Source organism: Myxocyprinus asiaticus, chromosome 19 (assembly GCF_019703515.2).
Source record: "Myxocyprinus asiaticus isolate MX2 ecotype Aquarium Trade chromosome 19, UBuf_Myxa_2, whole genome shotgun sequence".
NCBI lineage: Eukaryota > Metazoa > Chordata > Actinopteri > Cypriniformes > Catostomidae > Myxocyprinus > Myxocyprinus asiaticus.
In genome coordinates this window covers 27442773-27460570 of record NC_059362.1, presented here as the reverse complement: position 1 = coordinate 27460570, position 17798 = coordinate 27442773, and the positions used below count along the sequence as shown (strand labels likewise).

The 17798-nt window shown below is 39.7% G+C and overlaps 1 protein-coding gene across 2 annotated transcripts in view; it reads right to left on the bottom strand.

Moving 5' to 3' along the window:
• kif26aa (kinesin family member 26Aa) overlaps positions 1 to 17798 on the bottom strand; it is a 141480-nt gene that overhangs the window by 8992 nt on the left and 114690 nt on the right. For both annotated transcript variants that reach the window (XM_051645504.1, XM_051645505.1), the window contains 8 exons: positions 13177 to 13368; positions 12035 to 12128; positions 10688 to 10950; positions 9359 to 9542; positions 7123 to 7282; positions 6375 to 6537; positions 2250 to 5295; positions 910 to 1100 (listed from right to left, as the gene is read on the bottom strand). In XM_051645504.1, the coding sequence (XP_051501464.1) occupies positions 910 to 1100; positions 2250 to 5295; positions 6375 to 6537; positions 7123 to 7282; positions 9359 to 9542; positions 10688 to 10950; positions 12035 to 12128; positions 13177 to 13368 (4293 nt within the window). The remainder of the gene's footprint in view (positions 1 to 909; positions 1101 to 2249; positions 5296 to 6374; positions 6538 to 7122; positions 7283 to 9358; positions 9543 to 10687; positions 10951 to 12034; positions 12129 to 13176; positions 13369 to 17798) is intronic.

The window sequence follows — 17798 nt, the reverse complement described above, 5'->3', positions numbered from 1 at the left end:
AGTTAATGTTGTTTCCTCTCATCTTCTCCACACAATTGACTGTGAGATCAGGGTTGGGAAACTCACAGGGAAACGGTTAATGACCCATGGACATGCTGTGTGGAGTGGGCCATAAAGACCGATCAGGCAGCCTACAGATTGTGCGGCCACACCGCATTCATCACTGACCCCGCTTACCCCTCCCCACTGTTCTAATCTATTTCCACTTCATTCTGTCCTACACACCAGTCATTCCTGTCTAATTCAAGCTATCAGTCCAATCTAAAATCAATTAGCCAACATAAGTAATTGTCCCAGAGATAAGCTTTATTCCTGACCATTGAAAATTTCACAGAATGTGATAGAAACAGCAGAAAATGCTCTGATAATTTTGATTTTAGTCTAAATGAAAAGCTAATTTTGTGGGCTTTTCTGCCATTTACTCCATCATACTGGGACCCTGCTGCACAGAAAAATTAAGTTAAAGCTCTAGCAAATCAACAGTTAACTATGGCAGGATTGTTTTATGAAGAATACAAATAAATTAAAAAGTAATTTGCATCACACAAAGGGGTAATAACTTTACTCCAAATCCACTTGCATTGAGTCATACCCAATTTAAATGGCTTGATACATACACTACTAAAACACATTAACAGTTTAATTTTTCCTCTTTGACTTTTGGTATGTACTTAATATAAAAAGCGTCTTTGCGAGTATCACAGTCAGTCATAGTATGCATGCATTGAACATGTTCGACCGTGCATGAGACAGGATGGCAAGCGGAAATATGAAGTATATCCTAGCCTTACCTCCTTAAGGTAACAACCGCACATTTACTTTTTATACAAATAGCATGCAAATATCACAGATTGCATACTAACCAGAATGTACATGCCAAGCGTTCTGTGACATACAGAGTCTTCTTACCTCTGTCAGTCCTTCTTTGCGTCTCTGAAAGCGTTCAACATCATCAATCTCGTACACTTTGATCTCAAAGGGCTCCTTCATAGTCCCCCCCAGTGGAGGAAGATCCACCCACTGGCCTGCGGCACCAACCTTCCTGCCTAGGGAAGAGGTGTCTGGCAGGGGAGCCGGAATCAGTCGCCGTCGCTGTAGGCCTGGAGGAGTCACACAGGGCAATGCTCTTCATGTGGGCCCATGATGAACAGCAGAGTTTGTGGGCATTCTTTTAAATATGTATGAGACTTGAAAGTGGTTACAGCATTTAAGGCTGAAGTGATTCCATCTTATGGTGATTATACACTACCAGTCAAAAGTTTTGAAACACTTGACTGAAATGTTTCTCATGATCTTAAAAATCTTTTGATCTGAAGGCGTATGCTTAAATGTTTGAAATTAGTTTTGTAGACAAAAATATAATTGTGCCACCATATTAATTTATTTCACTATAAAACTAAAATGTAATAAAAAAAAAAAAAGTTTTTGAAATTGATGACTTGGACCAAATAATAAAGAAAAGCAGCCAATTAGTGCCCAACATAGATGGGAACTCCTTCAATACTCTTTAAAAAGCATACCAGGGTGATACCTCAAGAAGTTGGTTGAGAAAAGAGTACATGTCTGCAAATTCTAGGCAAATTCTAGGCAAAGGGTGACTACTTTGAAGATGCTAAAATATAACACAGTTTTGATTTATTTTGGATTTTTTTAGTCACAACATAATTCCCATATTTCCATTTCTATTATTCCATAGTTGTGATGACTTTATTATTATTCTAGAATGTGAAAAAAAAAAAAAAAAAAAAAATAATAATTATAATAAAGAACGTGTGTTTCAAAACTTTTGACTGGTAGTGTATATGCATTAGGAGCAAGAAATAATTATTTGCGCCAGCACCAAATATTCATTATAAGCTTGGGTGCATTAATCAAATTAGTCTAAAATGGCTAGACTGGCAAGACTGGATGCTTTTTTTTATATATATATATTTTTCTGGTCCAGGCTATATATATATACATCTTTACATACATTATTTCAGATTTGAAATAAACATTTAAATAGGTATGTATCATATTAAATAATAATCAGAATAAAATGTAAAATGTAATGGCCAGCTACATAAATCATCTTCAAGTACAGAAACATGCTTCAGTGCATTGTAGAAATTTTCTCCATTCTAATTTTTGTATAATAAACAAATGAAAGAGCCCAAAAATTACTCCTGTTATATCTATGAAAGGAATAATCTCTTGAATTGTACACCAGTGAGGGCATAAAGCCCGTGTGTCTTGATAATAAAACCTACCATTGGATCTCTTTTTTGGAGATTTTGAGGCCTTTGTTCGGCTGGACGTGGATACTCCACTCTCACTCATTGAGTCATGAGCAGATGATGCACTGCCTGTGGTTTCACTGTCCCTGATCATGCTCTCATAGCCACTACTGCCTCCACTGTGATAAAAAAGTGCAGTGCGGCCCATGGCTGGCGGCAGTTCACCACTAAGTACACTGCTATTGTCACTTCCATGGCCGCTACTGTAGCGTTGAGGATGGCGAGGGGCAGTGATCTTACTGTACGGAGAGGGCAGAGGAGCAGCCAGAGGTTTCTCGCTGGCTGTTCTGGCATTATTGTTGCCATCTGCTGGGTCAGAACCCCTGAGGTGTTTCTTGGAGCTACCAACTGCTAATTCGCTGACCCGACTATTGGCTGCACGAATTGCTTGCTTTGTGCCCATAATAGTGCCCCTCCCTGGTTTACCATTGGAGCCTGTGACTGAGCGAGTTGGGGCTTTTCCAGTTGGAGGTAGACTGGTGTTCCGTGCAGCTGAGACGGCAAGGATCTTGGTGGATGAGCTAAGAGACTTTGAACCAGTAATCGACAAAGCCTTTGCTTTGTTGCCATTCCCAACAATGGCTCTAGGAGTTATACTGGCTTTTAGCTGTCCAAGCTTACTAATTCCAGTGGTAGATGGAAGAGAAGTGGTAGCAGGTATTGATATGGAACTGGGAGTCCCAAGTTTTGGTACCATTTTACCAGATTTGCCAGTACTGCTGATACTGACGTTACTGTTCTCTCTTGATGTTCCTGGTTTTGAACCTACTGACGTTAAACTGTCACACCTTTCAAGGGATACGAGACTACCAAAATGCCTTTCATTGTCTTCTTTACCACTATGTGATCTGAGACTAGAAGCCGTCCTCAGACTAGATGATTTAAAGCTAAAGGATTCCCCCCTAACTCGAACATCAAAGTTTTCCTCGGAAACTGATGATCTGGGGGAAGAGGATCTTGTTCCATCATTACCCACAGACTTTAAGGCACTAGGAGACAACATAATACGTGTTTTCTGGTCCAGGCTAGACTTTCTGACAGGTGGAGCAGGGGGTGACATGCTTCCAGACTTAGGGAGCATACTACCCTTATGTCCATTAGCTCTTTTTCCTAAAGATGAGAATTTCAAGCTTCCAGTTGTTTGTGAGGCATTACCCCATTTTGTCTCAGAGGAGCTATGGGGCACAGACACCATGCCAAGTGTGGTGGCTCCTCGCCTGAGCTGAGGCATCTTATTTAGATCTCCTTTCTTAATGATGGATTTTTCACAACCATCCACAACCCTTTGAGCTGTTGACAATGTATGCATTTTTGGAGGGCGAGGTACACTGTTGCTATTCCCACTTGTCTTTCTAGATGGAATGCCACTCATGCCATTTTTCGGAGGCTTGCTAGCAGGGCTAAACTCAGCATTTCTAGCTGAATCTAACCCACTACTTGTGTGGATCCATTGTTCATCTGTTCTACTTCCTTGGCATATTAGATCATGGCTATAGCTACTACTAGAGGATGAAATTTGTGTGCTTTTTCTGGGGAGAGTAGAAGGAGAAATGTATGAGATCTGGGCAGAGTGTGAAGTAATAAGTCTATTAGATCTTAGTGACTTTGGACCACCAAGGGTTGCTTTGGTACTGTCATGAGATAGAGGGCACTTCGATATGGACAATTTGTCAGCGGTTGCAGTATCATAGTCTAGTTCTGAGAAACAAATTCCACTGCCACCTGAACAGCTATTTGTTCTTTGTTGGGAGAAAGACTCAACATGTAAACCACCAGGTAAATCCATCATGGAGCTGCTGTCTGGTCCCCTGCGCAAAGCCTTTGAAGAGAGGCTTGTTTCAGAAATTGTGTCATCATTACTTGGGGTACAAATGTTTGTTATGCAAGCCCAGGACCTGATTGAAGATTGTGCTTGTGTGGTACGTCCAGCTGTAAGCTCCTCTTGTGACTCTGAAGCAGCAGCTTGATTCAGCTGGGACCTGCTCATCTGGGATGTGTAAGCATCAAACTCATCATTGATGCTACTGATAATGCTAACAGGACGCGAGCCAGATGCCAGAGCCTGCAAAGAGCAGTCGCTGTTAAAGCTCATGATGCTAGAGGGTCGCCCATTGTCTGGAACCAGACCAGCAGGCAGCTCCTCGACCACAGTAAACACAAGCTCATCCTCTCCATTAAGCTCCACAGGCTGTTGCAGTGTGACTGTAGTCCTTAAAACATCTCTATCAAAGCACCTGTTCCTTAGACCAGCACGTAGGTGGCTCACCTCCATAGGACTTCTACTAAGGTGATGGGCTCTGTCAAGAATTGGGGAGCCACTTAGTTCTCCCTGTCTAAGGACTTGCCGGCTCATACCCTGTGGAGGTGTTTGTGTGGCTAAACCACAGTCTGGGTTTCTTGAGATGTTCTGCAATGAGGTAGAAGCATTGGATTTTTGTATAGGCCGTTTATTGAGGAGTACTTTTTCTCTCACAACAGGCTCAGTATCTTGCAGAGTCTTGTTGGCTTCAGATGTGTCCCCATGTTGCAGCTGCACAGGCTTTTGTAGAGAGGACTTGGCTGTCCTGGCCAACACTGAAGTCCCTTCTGCCACTTTGTCTGCTGCAGATTTGGGGGCAATCTCTTGGCCTTTTTCTTCGCTAGTAAAAACAGATGAGCTCTCACTGCCATCAATACACTCAAGCCGTACTTGTAACTCTGCAAAGGTGTTGCATTTGAAATGGTCCCCATCAGACTTGGGTCCTTCTTTTACACGCTTCTTGTTTAGGGAGGGAATGATAGGAACAAATGCTGGGGGGCCTTCATTGTCGCTGAGTTCGCGGTCAGAGATAGGGGCCCCACCGGGTCCCACATAGATCACTGTATCACATGAGTGCTCAGAGCTGGAGGAGTAATCTGGGTCATTGGAAAGCAGTGCAGGATGGTCTGGGTCAAGAGCCACAGTACGAGGGTGAAAGGGACTTCGTCTGATGTGTCCTTCTTCGCAGGAGCTCTCCCCTCCAGAGGAGCTGGATGCATACTGAACAGAATCACATACCACATAGGCATCAATATACTTTTGCAGGCATATACTGTAGCTGTTTCACACTGTGCAATCAATTCTGAGATTGAAACGGTGTGTCAATATCAACAAAGTTTAAAAGTGCACACCAAAGGAGAGACTAAATAAGTTGTCAATACAATGCATTGGTTTGTAAGTTATGCAGGCAAAGGATTTCAGATCAGATCTATAAACTATTAATATATTCTGTAAAAGCAGCTTAATTATTATTTAAAATTGCCTCAGTAATAGGAATGGCTACATGACATTCCCCCTATGGAACAAATGCATTGATCACATGACAATGGTCACTGAGAAATTTAGCAGTTAAATTATCACCTAAAACATTTGTTTCTCTGACAAAATATCAATTATTCTTTAAAATGTCAATGGTTCTGATGAACAAATGCCATTTGTCATCTACAAAAACCAATCAGGAAAAACTGGAAAAATGATTAGCAAGAGTCACACAGGAGTATGAAATCATGATCTACTCCTGATTGTTTACAAATAAAAATTAGAAAAAAGGCTTGCTTCATTAGAAATGTTATTTCCAACTGCTTTCATAAAGTGTAGAGCAATACTAATTGTCTTATAATGTTATGTAGGCCCCATAAATCGTGACCATATGACATAATGACATGTTGCAACGTCATTTGTTTTTGCGACATGACATTTTGTCATAAGATGCGCAAGCACCACTGAGGTCTGATATTATCAGCATAGCCGACTTTATTAATGATTTGATTTGATTGTGAATAACAACTTAAATTACAGTCCGTTCATCATAAAAAGTGACCATATGCCTTCAAAAGACTTGATATATGACTTGGTATTACTTTTATGACACTTTTGGCTGCTTTACTAAGCATTAAATTAAGTCTCCATGAACTGAGGATCTATTCATTAAAATTATTTCCTTATGTGTTCCACAACTGATGAAAAAAAGTTCTGTGGGTTTGGAACAATGTAGTCCAACTTTGTCCTATATGAATGTACATAAACATTCATACACTAATATGAAGGATCATTGTATAAGTTTAAATGGATTCGCATACCTTGGATTTCTTTTTCCTCATGCGGTGTATGCGGGAGGCAAGCTGCACAGTGGTGAGAGATTCGGCATAATTGGCTGGCGAGTCAGAGATGTGGGCAATCATGGTAGTTCTGCAGTTGATGTTGCCCAGCGATTCCCTTAGCAGCATGGTGAGCTTGCTGTCTCTGAATTATACATAAAAAAAATCTTCTTGTTAGCTAAAAAGGAAGCTAGGCCATACAGCGTTCTACCTCCTTTGCTCTAAGATCATGGAAAGGTTGTCTAAAAATAGTGGATTATGAATCACACTTGAATAAATGGCAAGCAAAGAAAATGGTTCCCTTGACTATTAGAAATCCCTCCTTTTCATTCTCACTTTCTAGTGACCTGTTATTTTATTTTTTTATTGTGGTGTGGAGGATGTCATTTTTTGCAGCCACTTTTAAAAGAAAAAGATAAATTTATTGCTCTGTTTACTATCCAGTGAATCTTTCTCAGCTGTCTTTCAGCAAACATCTCCAATCCTCCTGGACCACATTCCTATCAATACATTCCACCTTAGTTCAATTTACCCTCTCTCACTGGCTGCCTTCTCTCCCTTCAAAGTTGGTTAATTGGCTTCATTGATCTGAGAAGGGTGAGAATGAAATCCTAGCAGATCATGATGACTCAGTGGATGCTTTAAGACAAACTACAACTATTAACAGAGGTCTAATATGTTACACATTTACCTTACAGTGATTATCTGAACCATTATCTGTAGGGCATACCTGTATGGCACATGCTTTGCTCCATTGGCCAAGGCTAGGATGACATTTCCGAGGGCACCCAAGGACAAACACTGGCCTCTTCCTTCATCTCGTGTTTGGCTCAAATCAGACTCACAACTGCCCAAGTCCAAGAGATGCAGACGACTCCGACCACTAGACACTATGCAGAAAGTTGTACACAACATGTTAAGAATCTGACTGCCATTGTCCATGTAAAAACCTTCGAAGGGTTTACTTGTCTCTGCACATTAATTGTAGGGATAGTTCACCCAAAAAAAGTGAAAGTGGAGATTTATAGTAAAAAAAGGACTTAAATACTGATCTGTTTTTCACCCACACCTATTATATCGAAAGACATAGATTTAACCACTGGAGTCATATGGATTACATATATTTTGCCTTTATGTGATTTTTGGAGCTTGAAAGGTCAGGTCATCATTCAATTGCTTTGCAGTATGGACCTTCAGAGCTGAGATATTCTTCTTAAAATCTTTGGTTGTGTTCAGCAGAAGAAAGAAAGTCATAAACATCTGGGATGGCATGAGGGTGACTAAATGATGAGAGAATTTTCATTTTGGGGTGAACTATCCCTTTAAGTTGGGAAAGAATAATGGATTTTAACATAAAAAAAAAATAAAAAAACATCACACAGCACCTTTAAGCCAGTATTTTATTTTATTTATTTATTTTATTATTATTTTATGCCTTGGTAACCTTTCAAAGGCCACAAGCACTGCATGGCACTTTGTTGTAGGTGACCTTATTAGAAAGCAGTTGGATATAGCATCTCTAGTATGTAAGTGGTGATTCAACATTCTTGGAAGTCCATCAAAAAAAGCTATAAAAGTAAGTACAGTTAGTTAGATTACAGCCCCATGTAGGTCACTAGACCAAAATTCATTCAGTATCATTACAGGAGAGATATGATGCTCTCATTTCACATTGAGATAGAGGCCATTAACATCACGTCAGCAAGATTTAGAAAGCCAGCGCTCTAGAAAGAGACCCTGAGGAGTGGGAATGCAAATGAATTTCTCATTTCATACTGTGCTCAATAAACATTTCTGCAGAGGAGACTCCAGCCTCATTACATATTAAAATCTATTCTGGCTAGTGTCAATGACCAGCACCCAGCCCGCATTGCAGCAACAGGAGTGCAATACTAATGATCATGCTAATGTTGACATGCTGACTTGACAGGATGGTGTGGTGATGTGGGCGTGGCCAAGTGAAGTCTGTGGAGAGCGAGGCCGTGACATTTACCCGGCCTTCGCTTCCTCCGCATAAATGTCCAAAGTAAATTCTTTATTTTACACACTTTTCAGTGTAACACCAAAAGGTTTGCTTTTCAGCACAACGTAAATGCACACACGTAAACAGTGCTGTGTGCGTCTCTCTCTCTCTCTCCTCCGCCGGTCCGGATTGCCCTTTTATCCCTCTCCCGCTCTCACTGCAACACGAAACAGCTGTTAGAGATAATTTCTCACAGGTGTCAATCCTTACCGCTCTTCCTCTCCTGGCCTCACTCCACAGATGTCACTCGGCCACGCCCACATCACCACAGATGGCTACACTCAGTAATGAAAATGTGCTAACCCTTCTTGTTAGTATTCTTGTAAAACCGTTATCATTGGGACTAAACTGAGGTAACTGATGTATTCTTGGACTTTGATAAGGGGGCACAACTTCATTTGTGTAGTGGAGGTAAATTGGTCTTGAAGCAAAAGGATATTAAAGGGATAGTTCACCCAAAAATCATTTAGGTCATAATTTTCTCACTCTCATGTTGTTCCAAATCCAAACCCATATTACTTTCTTCTTTGGAACACAAAAGTAGATGCTAGGCAGAATGTCATGGACTGACAGCTTCAGCCACCATTCACTTTCATTGTACGAATACAAAAAGATGCATTGAAAGTGAATTGAGACTGAGGGTAACATTCTGCCTCACATTTCCTTTTGTGTTCCATGGAAGAAAGAAAGTAATATGAGATGGAACAACATGAGGGTGAGAAAATAATGACAAAATTATATTATAGTTATTATGACTGTTCTAAACACAGTATTTTTACATTTTAAAATTACAACATTTAAAGTAAAAAACTTGTGTTAAGACAATAATCATTTTGCAATTGGATACTGAATAGCTTAATCATTTTATTAAATGCAATAAATTAGCTTTCCTTTTCAGGTATTCCTAATTAAACATGGGGAATAAAATCACAGGGAGTCATACTTCCTGCTTTGGTGCTCTTCTCCATACGGTACTGAGAAATGTGCAGGGTAAAGAGCATGTGAGAATTCTGACGGTCTTCTTCTTTACAGTCACATCTGTTAGTGCTGCGTGCTGCCAGAGCTGCATCCAGTAAAAATGCCGCCCTCTCTGCAGAGTATGCCCGCAACTCACTCTGGTTCTGCAGCTGGATATAGAAAAAGAGTGTGAGAGAGAGAGAGAGAGAGAGGCAGTTGCAAGGATGATGAGACAGGATGTTACAATTAAAGTGGTCTATTACATATTACACCTGTGTGGCAGAGGAGAAAAAAAGATAAATGGATAGTGGAAAGTCTTTATAGTGACAGAGTTGAGTAATTGGACAAAAGCAAAATTTCTGCCAGTGGCACTAGGCCATCAAACAGATAAAAGTAACAGACTTTATTCATTAAAAGTAGTGGTGACTTGCAATACAACCGAGACATAATGTATCACCTAAGTACAGTATATACAATGAACCCCAAGAGTTCAAATGTTGAGATGGTTATATTTTGCCATTTCTAATGTCTTTTTTTTATTATTATTACAAAGTTAGCAGCATAACAATTTGACTGAAAAGTTGAGTTAAAAAATGAACATGAATTTCAGAATTTCTTAGTATTTGGTATGTACCATTTTGCTTGAATAACAGCATGCACTCGAGCTGATGTGACCTCAAAAACCTAATGATCAATGTTTCTGAGAAGGTTCCAAAAAGCATCTTGTTTGCTTCAAATGAAGCAGAAAATCTGACCTTTAGTACTTTTGAGTTAACATCATCATTGTCACAAATTTGCTTACTTGATTAGTGACATAGAAATAATGTAGAATCTCACATATTTCTAATTAATTTTGTCATAACATTTTTTAGTTTAAAATTTTTTAAATTCCTAAAACTTTTTGTTTCTTTAATTTAATTTAGGTCTAAATAATATATTGAATTCCAGATTTTCAATGTGAACTTTTGAACCCCAATTTGCACTCACTGACCACTTTGTTAAGACCACCTGTACATCTAGTTGTTCATGCGATTATCTACCCAGCCAATCGTGTGGCAACAGTGTAATGCATAAAATCATTCAGATACGGGTCAGGAGCTTCAATGTTCACATCACCCATCAGAATGTGATTTAAGTGATTTCGACCGTGGCATGATTGTTGGTGCCAGACGGGCTGGTTTGAGTATTTCTGTAACACTTATCTTCTGGGATTTTCACGCACACTTTTCACGGACCATAGTGTTCCTAATACAGAGCTAAGTGAGTGTATATATAGTAAAAACTAACACCCAATAGTTCATCATGGCTATTGCACCTGGGATCCGCAGACTGGGTCCTCTCTCAGGGCAACTTCTGCGCTCTGGCTGTCCTGGGAGGCCTCTGTGGAAAAGTCAGCCAGCAGGTCTCTTAATAGCTCCTCCCTGCCACAGATTTCCACAGCAGAGACTCGAACTGAGAATCGCGTACCGGCCTTCTCTTTCCTTTCCTCAATGAGCTTGAAAAGCCAAGAGATAGCACAGGGGGACACGCCCAAGCACTGTGTAGAACTGTCCCTGCCAATCATAGTATAGGTTTTGCCTGTAAAGGAAAGCTCAATTATTGTAAGAAAAACTGGCAATGCTAATCAATTAAGAAAGTGTTATTATCAGCAGTCATTAACTTTCACCTGCTCTCCTCATTTAATTCTCGGTGTTAATTGTTTAAGAATTTACCTAAAGGGTAAGTTCACACAAAAATAAAAATTCTGTCATCATTAACCTGTATAACTTTTTTCAGTGGAACATAAGAGAAATTTTGAAGAAGGTTGATGCTGCTCTTTTGTTCCATACAATGAAAGTGAAAAATTTAGACTAACATCTACTTTTATGTTCCACAGAAGAAAGTAATACAGTTTGGAACAACATGAGGCTGAGTAAATGAGGGCATAATTTCTTTTTAGGGCAAATTATCCCTTAAATATATAAAAAATACATTTTTATTTAGTATCACATATTTCTTATTTCGGTCTATCAGATTAAACATGGCAGTACATAATAAAATAAGTTTGCAGCAGTTGTCAACACGACACTGTGTAAAAATTATATTCTGTCAACTGATTAACTTAACTAAACTCCCTAATGTTATAAAAGTAGGCATATAATATGATTTGTGTTAATAATAGCACTGTGTATGCAAACTGCCCCTGAGCTAATAAAATTAACCCACAAGGATGTTAGTCATGAGAGAATATGTCTCGCTAAGGCAGAGAAAATGAGCAGCCAAACTAACTATGGGGGATTGAAGCACCGCGGTGGGAGGCACACACACTCTCACAGTGAGGGGCTGAGCAACAAGAGATGAGGAGAGAGAGAAACTGAGCGTTTTTCAAACATGAAGTGTAAAATGAGGGCACTTTGTGTTCAACAAACCGCTAATGCTGCTCAAACACATATGCCCTCCCTCCATTTTCTCTGCCTCCTGGATAGGGAGTTTCAAGTGTAGCCAAAACATTAGTACATTCCCCATACTTTCCCTTTGCCACAAATTAATACTGGTTCAGACAATGGATTCTGAACAGTGGATTATCTGTCTTAACATGGGGAAATTGTGACAGAGTTAATTTAAAAAGAGGAGATGAATGCAGACTGTGTTATTAGGTTAAGGAACAGAGATGTTTACCAACCAAGGTTGGCTTGACCAAAACAGAAGATGCAGCCATCTGCCCCATTGACCACAGACTGGATAACCTCTGCAACTGTCCCCGAGCACACCTCCGCCTAAAGAGAGACACTGACATTGAGAGACATATACCAAACTGCTAGGAACCAAAAGAAAAAAAAAATAGCCTTATGCATTTCTAATTCAAGACATAGGGTATGAAGCATATTAAGTTAAACAGACAGACAGACAGAAATTTAGATATATAGAAATATATCAAATGATGATCAAATTATCGAGAAGAGTATTATAAAGTGTCAATTCATGGTGCCTGGATCACAGTGGTGGAGCAATGTTGTATAGTGCCAGATCGCGGTAGTCTGCTGCATCCTCTACAACCTAGAACTCAGAACCCACCCGCAAGATCGAGAACTATGGCTTGCATATTGCGCTCAGCAATACTTTTAGGCTGTGATTGCGCCTCTACCTGATTTTGATTTGCATAATTCCATGGTCAGGTGATAAAACATAACAGATGAAGAAACAAAGCTATCACTGAGTGAACACTTTTTAGTTCCCCATATAACATCTTGCTCATGTCAACCTTCTCTTAGATGCATAATACAGTGAGGACTCACAGATAAAGATTTCAAACTGTGGAATGATGTATGTGTGTGTACTTTGCAGCTTGAGGAAAGCTTTGGCAGTGTTATTGTAAGAACTACCTCTGATGTTTGCTTGCTTAAAGCCTCTTCTTTGAACAGTGTGGAGTAGTCATTGATCATCAGACATGATGTTTCTGGGCCAGGAAACCCAAAGACTCTAAACTCTCAAAGAGTTCAGGAGGTAGAGCTGTCCGTTTTCTTTTCCTCTGAGATTCTTAGGCGCTCTGGGCTTAGAATGATAACCCTAACTCACCAACCCCAACCTTTTATCTCCCTCAAAAACCAAGTAAAACTGTATATCTTCCTTACATATTTCTTTGATCTCTGAACAGTTGTGCTGCCTGTTTGACAAAAATAGTAAGCAGATTTTTGCTCAATACAAAATTAGAAGCAAAGACAGGAAATGAGAGGAAGATCTTTGGTATGACTAACAAAATGACAAAATGCTTGCTTTTGCTACTCTAATTGTCAAGAAATCAAAGTAGCTGTACTCGTGCTGTACCTGTGAAGCATCTTGTGTAAATACAGCATCAAAGGTAAACATCTTCGGGGCGGTGGCAGAGACGGAGCGTGTGTTAGTGGGCGGCTCACAAAGTGTCAGCTGCTTCTTATGGGCGTCTACCTTCATAAAGGACATGGATTCTGAGGTGTCTCGGGATCCTTTGGCAGGGCATATCCGCACCATTACTTTCACCTGTAAAGCACACAGTTATTAAGTCAACACAATTAAGTGTGTTCTTGTCAATTAACTGGTAGAGTTACTTTATCTATTTACTTTATAAACTTTATATAAAACTGTAAATAATTACAGCTTTCATTTGTGACCAACTCCAAAGCCTAAGGCTCCTTGAGATTCTCGACTAAAATTGAGGCTGAATATAGTCAATAAAAACATATACGACTTTAATTGCTAACTCCCCCTCCTTATTCTCTTAATTATTGAGTGTTTTGTTTCAAGAATAATGTATTTCAGGATTCCGCTCATACTGTTTCAGGAATAATGTCTTTTTCAAGGATTCCCCTCATACTGGCAATACTTGGAAAGCATGTAAATCAGCAGAAAATGGATGTTGAGATTCCATAACCCCCCTTCTGTTCCTACAGAGGGAATATTCTGCTGTAAAACATGTTTCATGTCTGGATTCCCCAAACAGACATGTCATATTCTGGCCAGACACTTCATGTTAAAATGAAATTGACGGCATCCAAGCAACAGCAACTGCCTCTTCTCCAATAGGATAACATATTTTTCTCTCTGGGTGTGGGTTGCACCATCAAATACTTGTTAAGTATATACTTTTTACTACACTGCGCACAACTCTGTAAATGTAAGAGTAAGTGTAGTACTAGCAGAAAGATTTTGGGATTCACTCTATCAGTGATCTCATCCAATCACAATACAGCCTCCACTTTATAAGCCCGCGCAACTGTCTCTCATTGTTGGCATATTTCCATTGTTTTTACCCCCTCCACCCCATCACCACCAGTTTAGGACCCATCCTGGGCAGGGGTAAGCTCGTTCAAGCAAGTGTCTGAGCACTGAACCATAGGACGAGGCTTACACCAAGTGATAAAAGTACTGTATCTCTACGTTCGTATTAATCCCAATAATCTCGAGAATTTTCTGATAGAACAATACATCCAGATAAGGTTTAGCCTGTAGTCAACCCCTGGAACATGGCACAAAGGACCTGGACATGGATAGACATCCGCAAATGTGCCCTTCAGAAAGAAAAATTCTACATCAAGGACTGGCCTTCCATAACCATGCTCTACCAGGCTCAGCTGAGGAAACATCTACTGTATGCACTTATCCACCTCCCTGGGCATGGAGACCTTTACGGTATACTCACAACTGACTACTGAATTCAAAGCATTCAGTGATTATATTTTGAGTTTCAAGAGAAATGACATAAGACTGTAGCTCATGTACTGTTTAATTGTCAAGTTCTCTCTTGATTTCATAAGACATCACAACAATTGCAATACAAACCTAAAGTATGTCACATTACACAGAAATAGTCAAAAAGGGCCCACTTTATATTAGGTGTCTTTAACTACTATATACTGACATTAAAATACATACAATGTATTTATTGTGTAACTACATTTTGTACTGCAAAATTCTCGCAAGATTCACATTTGCTGCTATTGAGGTTGAGGTACTGTACAGGTATGTGTATGAGTAGGGACAGGTTTGGGGTTAGGTGTTTGGGTTTAGAGTAAGGGTTGGGGAAGAGTTAGGTTTAGGGGTAAGTTTAACAGTATAACTACAGATGTAATTAAAAGCAGTTGTTTAAATGTAAGTACGATGCAACAACACGTATATTATGCACATAATAAGTACATTGTATCAAATGCTTACGTACATACGCCATAGTTAAAGACACCTTATATAAAGTTGGTCCGTCAAAAGCCTAATAGGACTGTAGTAAAGCAAACTGGCTTTGCACACTAGTTTTTAAGCACTGGCTAAAATGGCGGACCTTGATTGATTGCTGCTTCTAGGTGATAGAATTACTTATCAACAGTAATATTTTAAATTTTGGGGTAAATGGTTTGGATCTGTCTTATTAAAGCAGTGGAAAAAACTCATTTAGTGCAGCCTCGTTTAGGGTATAAGCTGTGTCTGATGTCTCCTTTATCTCATTGTAGAGTAACATGAACTAACTATAATAAGCACATGCAATAATAGACTTAACACTCAAGATTCCAGATGGTTTGGTTACTGGAACATGCATGAAATATCTGTCCCTTCCTTACACTCATAAACACATGCAAATGTACAGAATGACGGCAAACTGAAACAACACATCTCACATGACTGAAGCAGAGCAGTTCATTTTAGTGTATCTCAATGGGATAATAATGTACTCCACTTTTTGTGATTAACGCCTTATTTTATAGTCCTGCCATTGGGGACACTTTTAGAGTAGAGAGCAACAAACAGCCTGTAAAGTTTACAGTCCTCCACTGAGATAAAGAATTCAATTGCCAGTGAAGAAGGGACTCTGTTGCCAGATCAGAATTACAACAGCGTGTCCCTTATTCATACTGAGATGGCAGGCCACAAATACCTTTATTTACCAACTGGTTTTGATAAGCAAACCAAACAATAAGTTTATTTTTTGTTGTACTAATGACACTAGCATAAACAAAGATAATAGGCAATAAAGACTGTTATAGACTGAGCTTTCCGTTCTGTGTTAGCTGGTCTCCCAACCTTTTGGCTGGTCTGTTTGCAGGTTTTAGTAGGGTTTTGGGCATTTTTCAGCAGGTCAGTCTGGGAGACCAGCTAGCCGACAAGCTAAACCAGCTGAACACCAGCTTAGCCAGTCTGGGAGAACAGCTAGACCAGCTAAAGACCACCCCTTAAAATGACTTCAGCTTCAGTTCTGAAACTGAAAATTTTGAGTTCTTGATAGCTAAAGCCCTAAGTATATTTCCATTTTGATGTGAACGCTCAGTGTCTACAGTCGAAAGCTAGCCTGTCAAAGTATACTCCATATACTGTAACTGTACACAGACAGTCGGCGCATATGCACTACAACTGCTGTGAGACACCGGACAATTTCTCTTCAGGAGTTTAGAATTAATCCCATAAAGATATCTTTATATTCCTTAAGACTTGAGTTATACAAATGCAGGTATCTCCAGACCTCCTAAACACACACGCTCTTGACATCCACAGTTGTTGTTTTTACCTTCATCTCCTGATGTTAAGCGACAATTACATCTTCTTCTAGCGCTTCTTCATGACAGCAATGGCTCAAATGTGAGTGTTGCCACCATATGGACTCACTAATTAGTGCAAATAACTCCAGGCAAATGCGCATTCTGCATGTTCAAAGACATGCGGTTAGAAAAATCGGGCTGCATGCATTCAGTGCTCAAGCACTCTGCTCATGTGAGATTTGCGTCTTGCGTCGAGTGTTCAGCGTTCGAGTCTGACTGAAGTATACTTTGAGCTAAAGCCCATCAATGGACAACAGTCAAGTCAAGTCATTTAGTTTCAAAGTAGCTTTACAGAAAATTATGCTGTAACAGAACATGATGCTGTAATGTCTGTAATGTCCTCATTGAGCAGTTTAAATGAAAAATGTAAAAATCATGCTTTAAAAATTATTTGTCTTTAGGCCCCCAGTGAGCAAGCCAAAGGTGACTGTGGCAAGGAACCCAAAACTCCATTAGTTTTATGAGAAGGGGTGTTCTCATTCAAATAAGTGACCTTAGATAATGTTACAGTATATTTGAGGTTGTTGACACATTAATGGAGAATTTAGTCATCAGTTGAATCTCATGGATGAATCTCTAATAGTGTTGCCTGTAACTTGAGCACACTACTGCGACACTGCAGTGTTGTCAATCAATTCCATTAAGAGCAAAAGCACCAGTGATATGTCAATCAATCATGTATTACAAATTAACTGAATTTACATAACCGTCACTGCATTAGTGCTGCCTTCCAACAATTACCTGTTTTTCTTTACCTGCCTAATAGTGCTTTGTCATTTCCTTCTACCTAAAATAAAGTAAATGAGAGTGTTTGTATACACTTCCCACACAAGTGCCTCAAAATCAGCAGGTATCACACTGTAGCTCAATGGGACTCATTAGCAATAGCTTCACTCTCTTCATCATTCTTGATAAACCTCATTAAAAACTTGAAGCTGTTAGCCTTTGGTGTGACTTTAAAAAACTTTTAATTTCTATTGTGCAAATTTTCTGATGCTGTGTTTGTGCAAGTGTAATATATCAACCCAATTAGTTGCACAATTAAGGAAATGCTTGATTAATGCAGCCCTCCATCTGCAATGGCTATTATGATGAAATAAAGGGACATCTGCTCAGGTGTTCCAAACCTCTTTAGCCCCTTTCACACAGAGATCCCAGGATTAATCCTGGGAAAGCCATTCCGGCAACTGTTCTGGGACTGCAACATTTGTTCATTCACACTGCAAGAGCTTTCACGTAATCTGTGCTCACATTCACACACATCCTGGGACAATCCCATAAAGACAAAGTGACATCGCGATGTGACGTCTAATGTACAGCGTCTTGAGTTTACTGATGACCGCCTCTTTTCTCTCGAGAAGCCCACTCTTTCATCCTCTTGTAAACAAA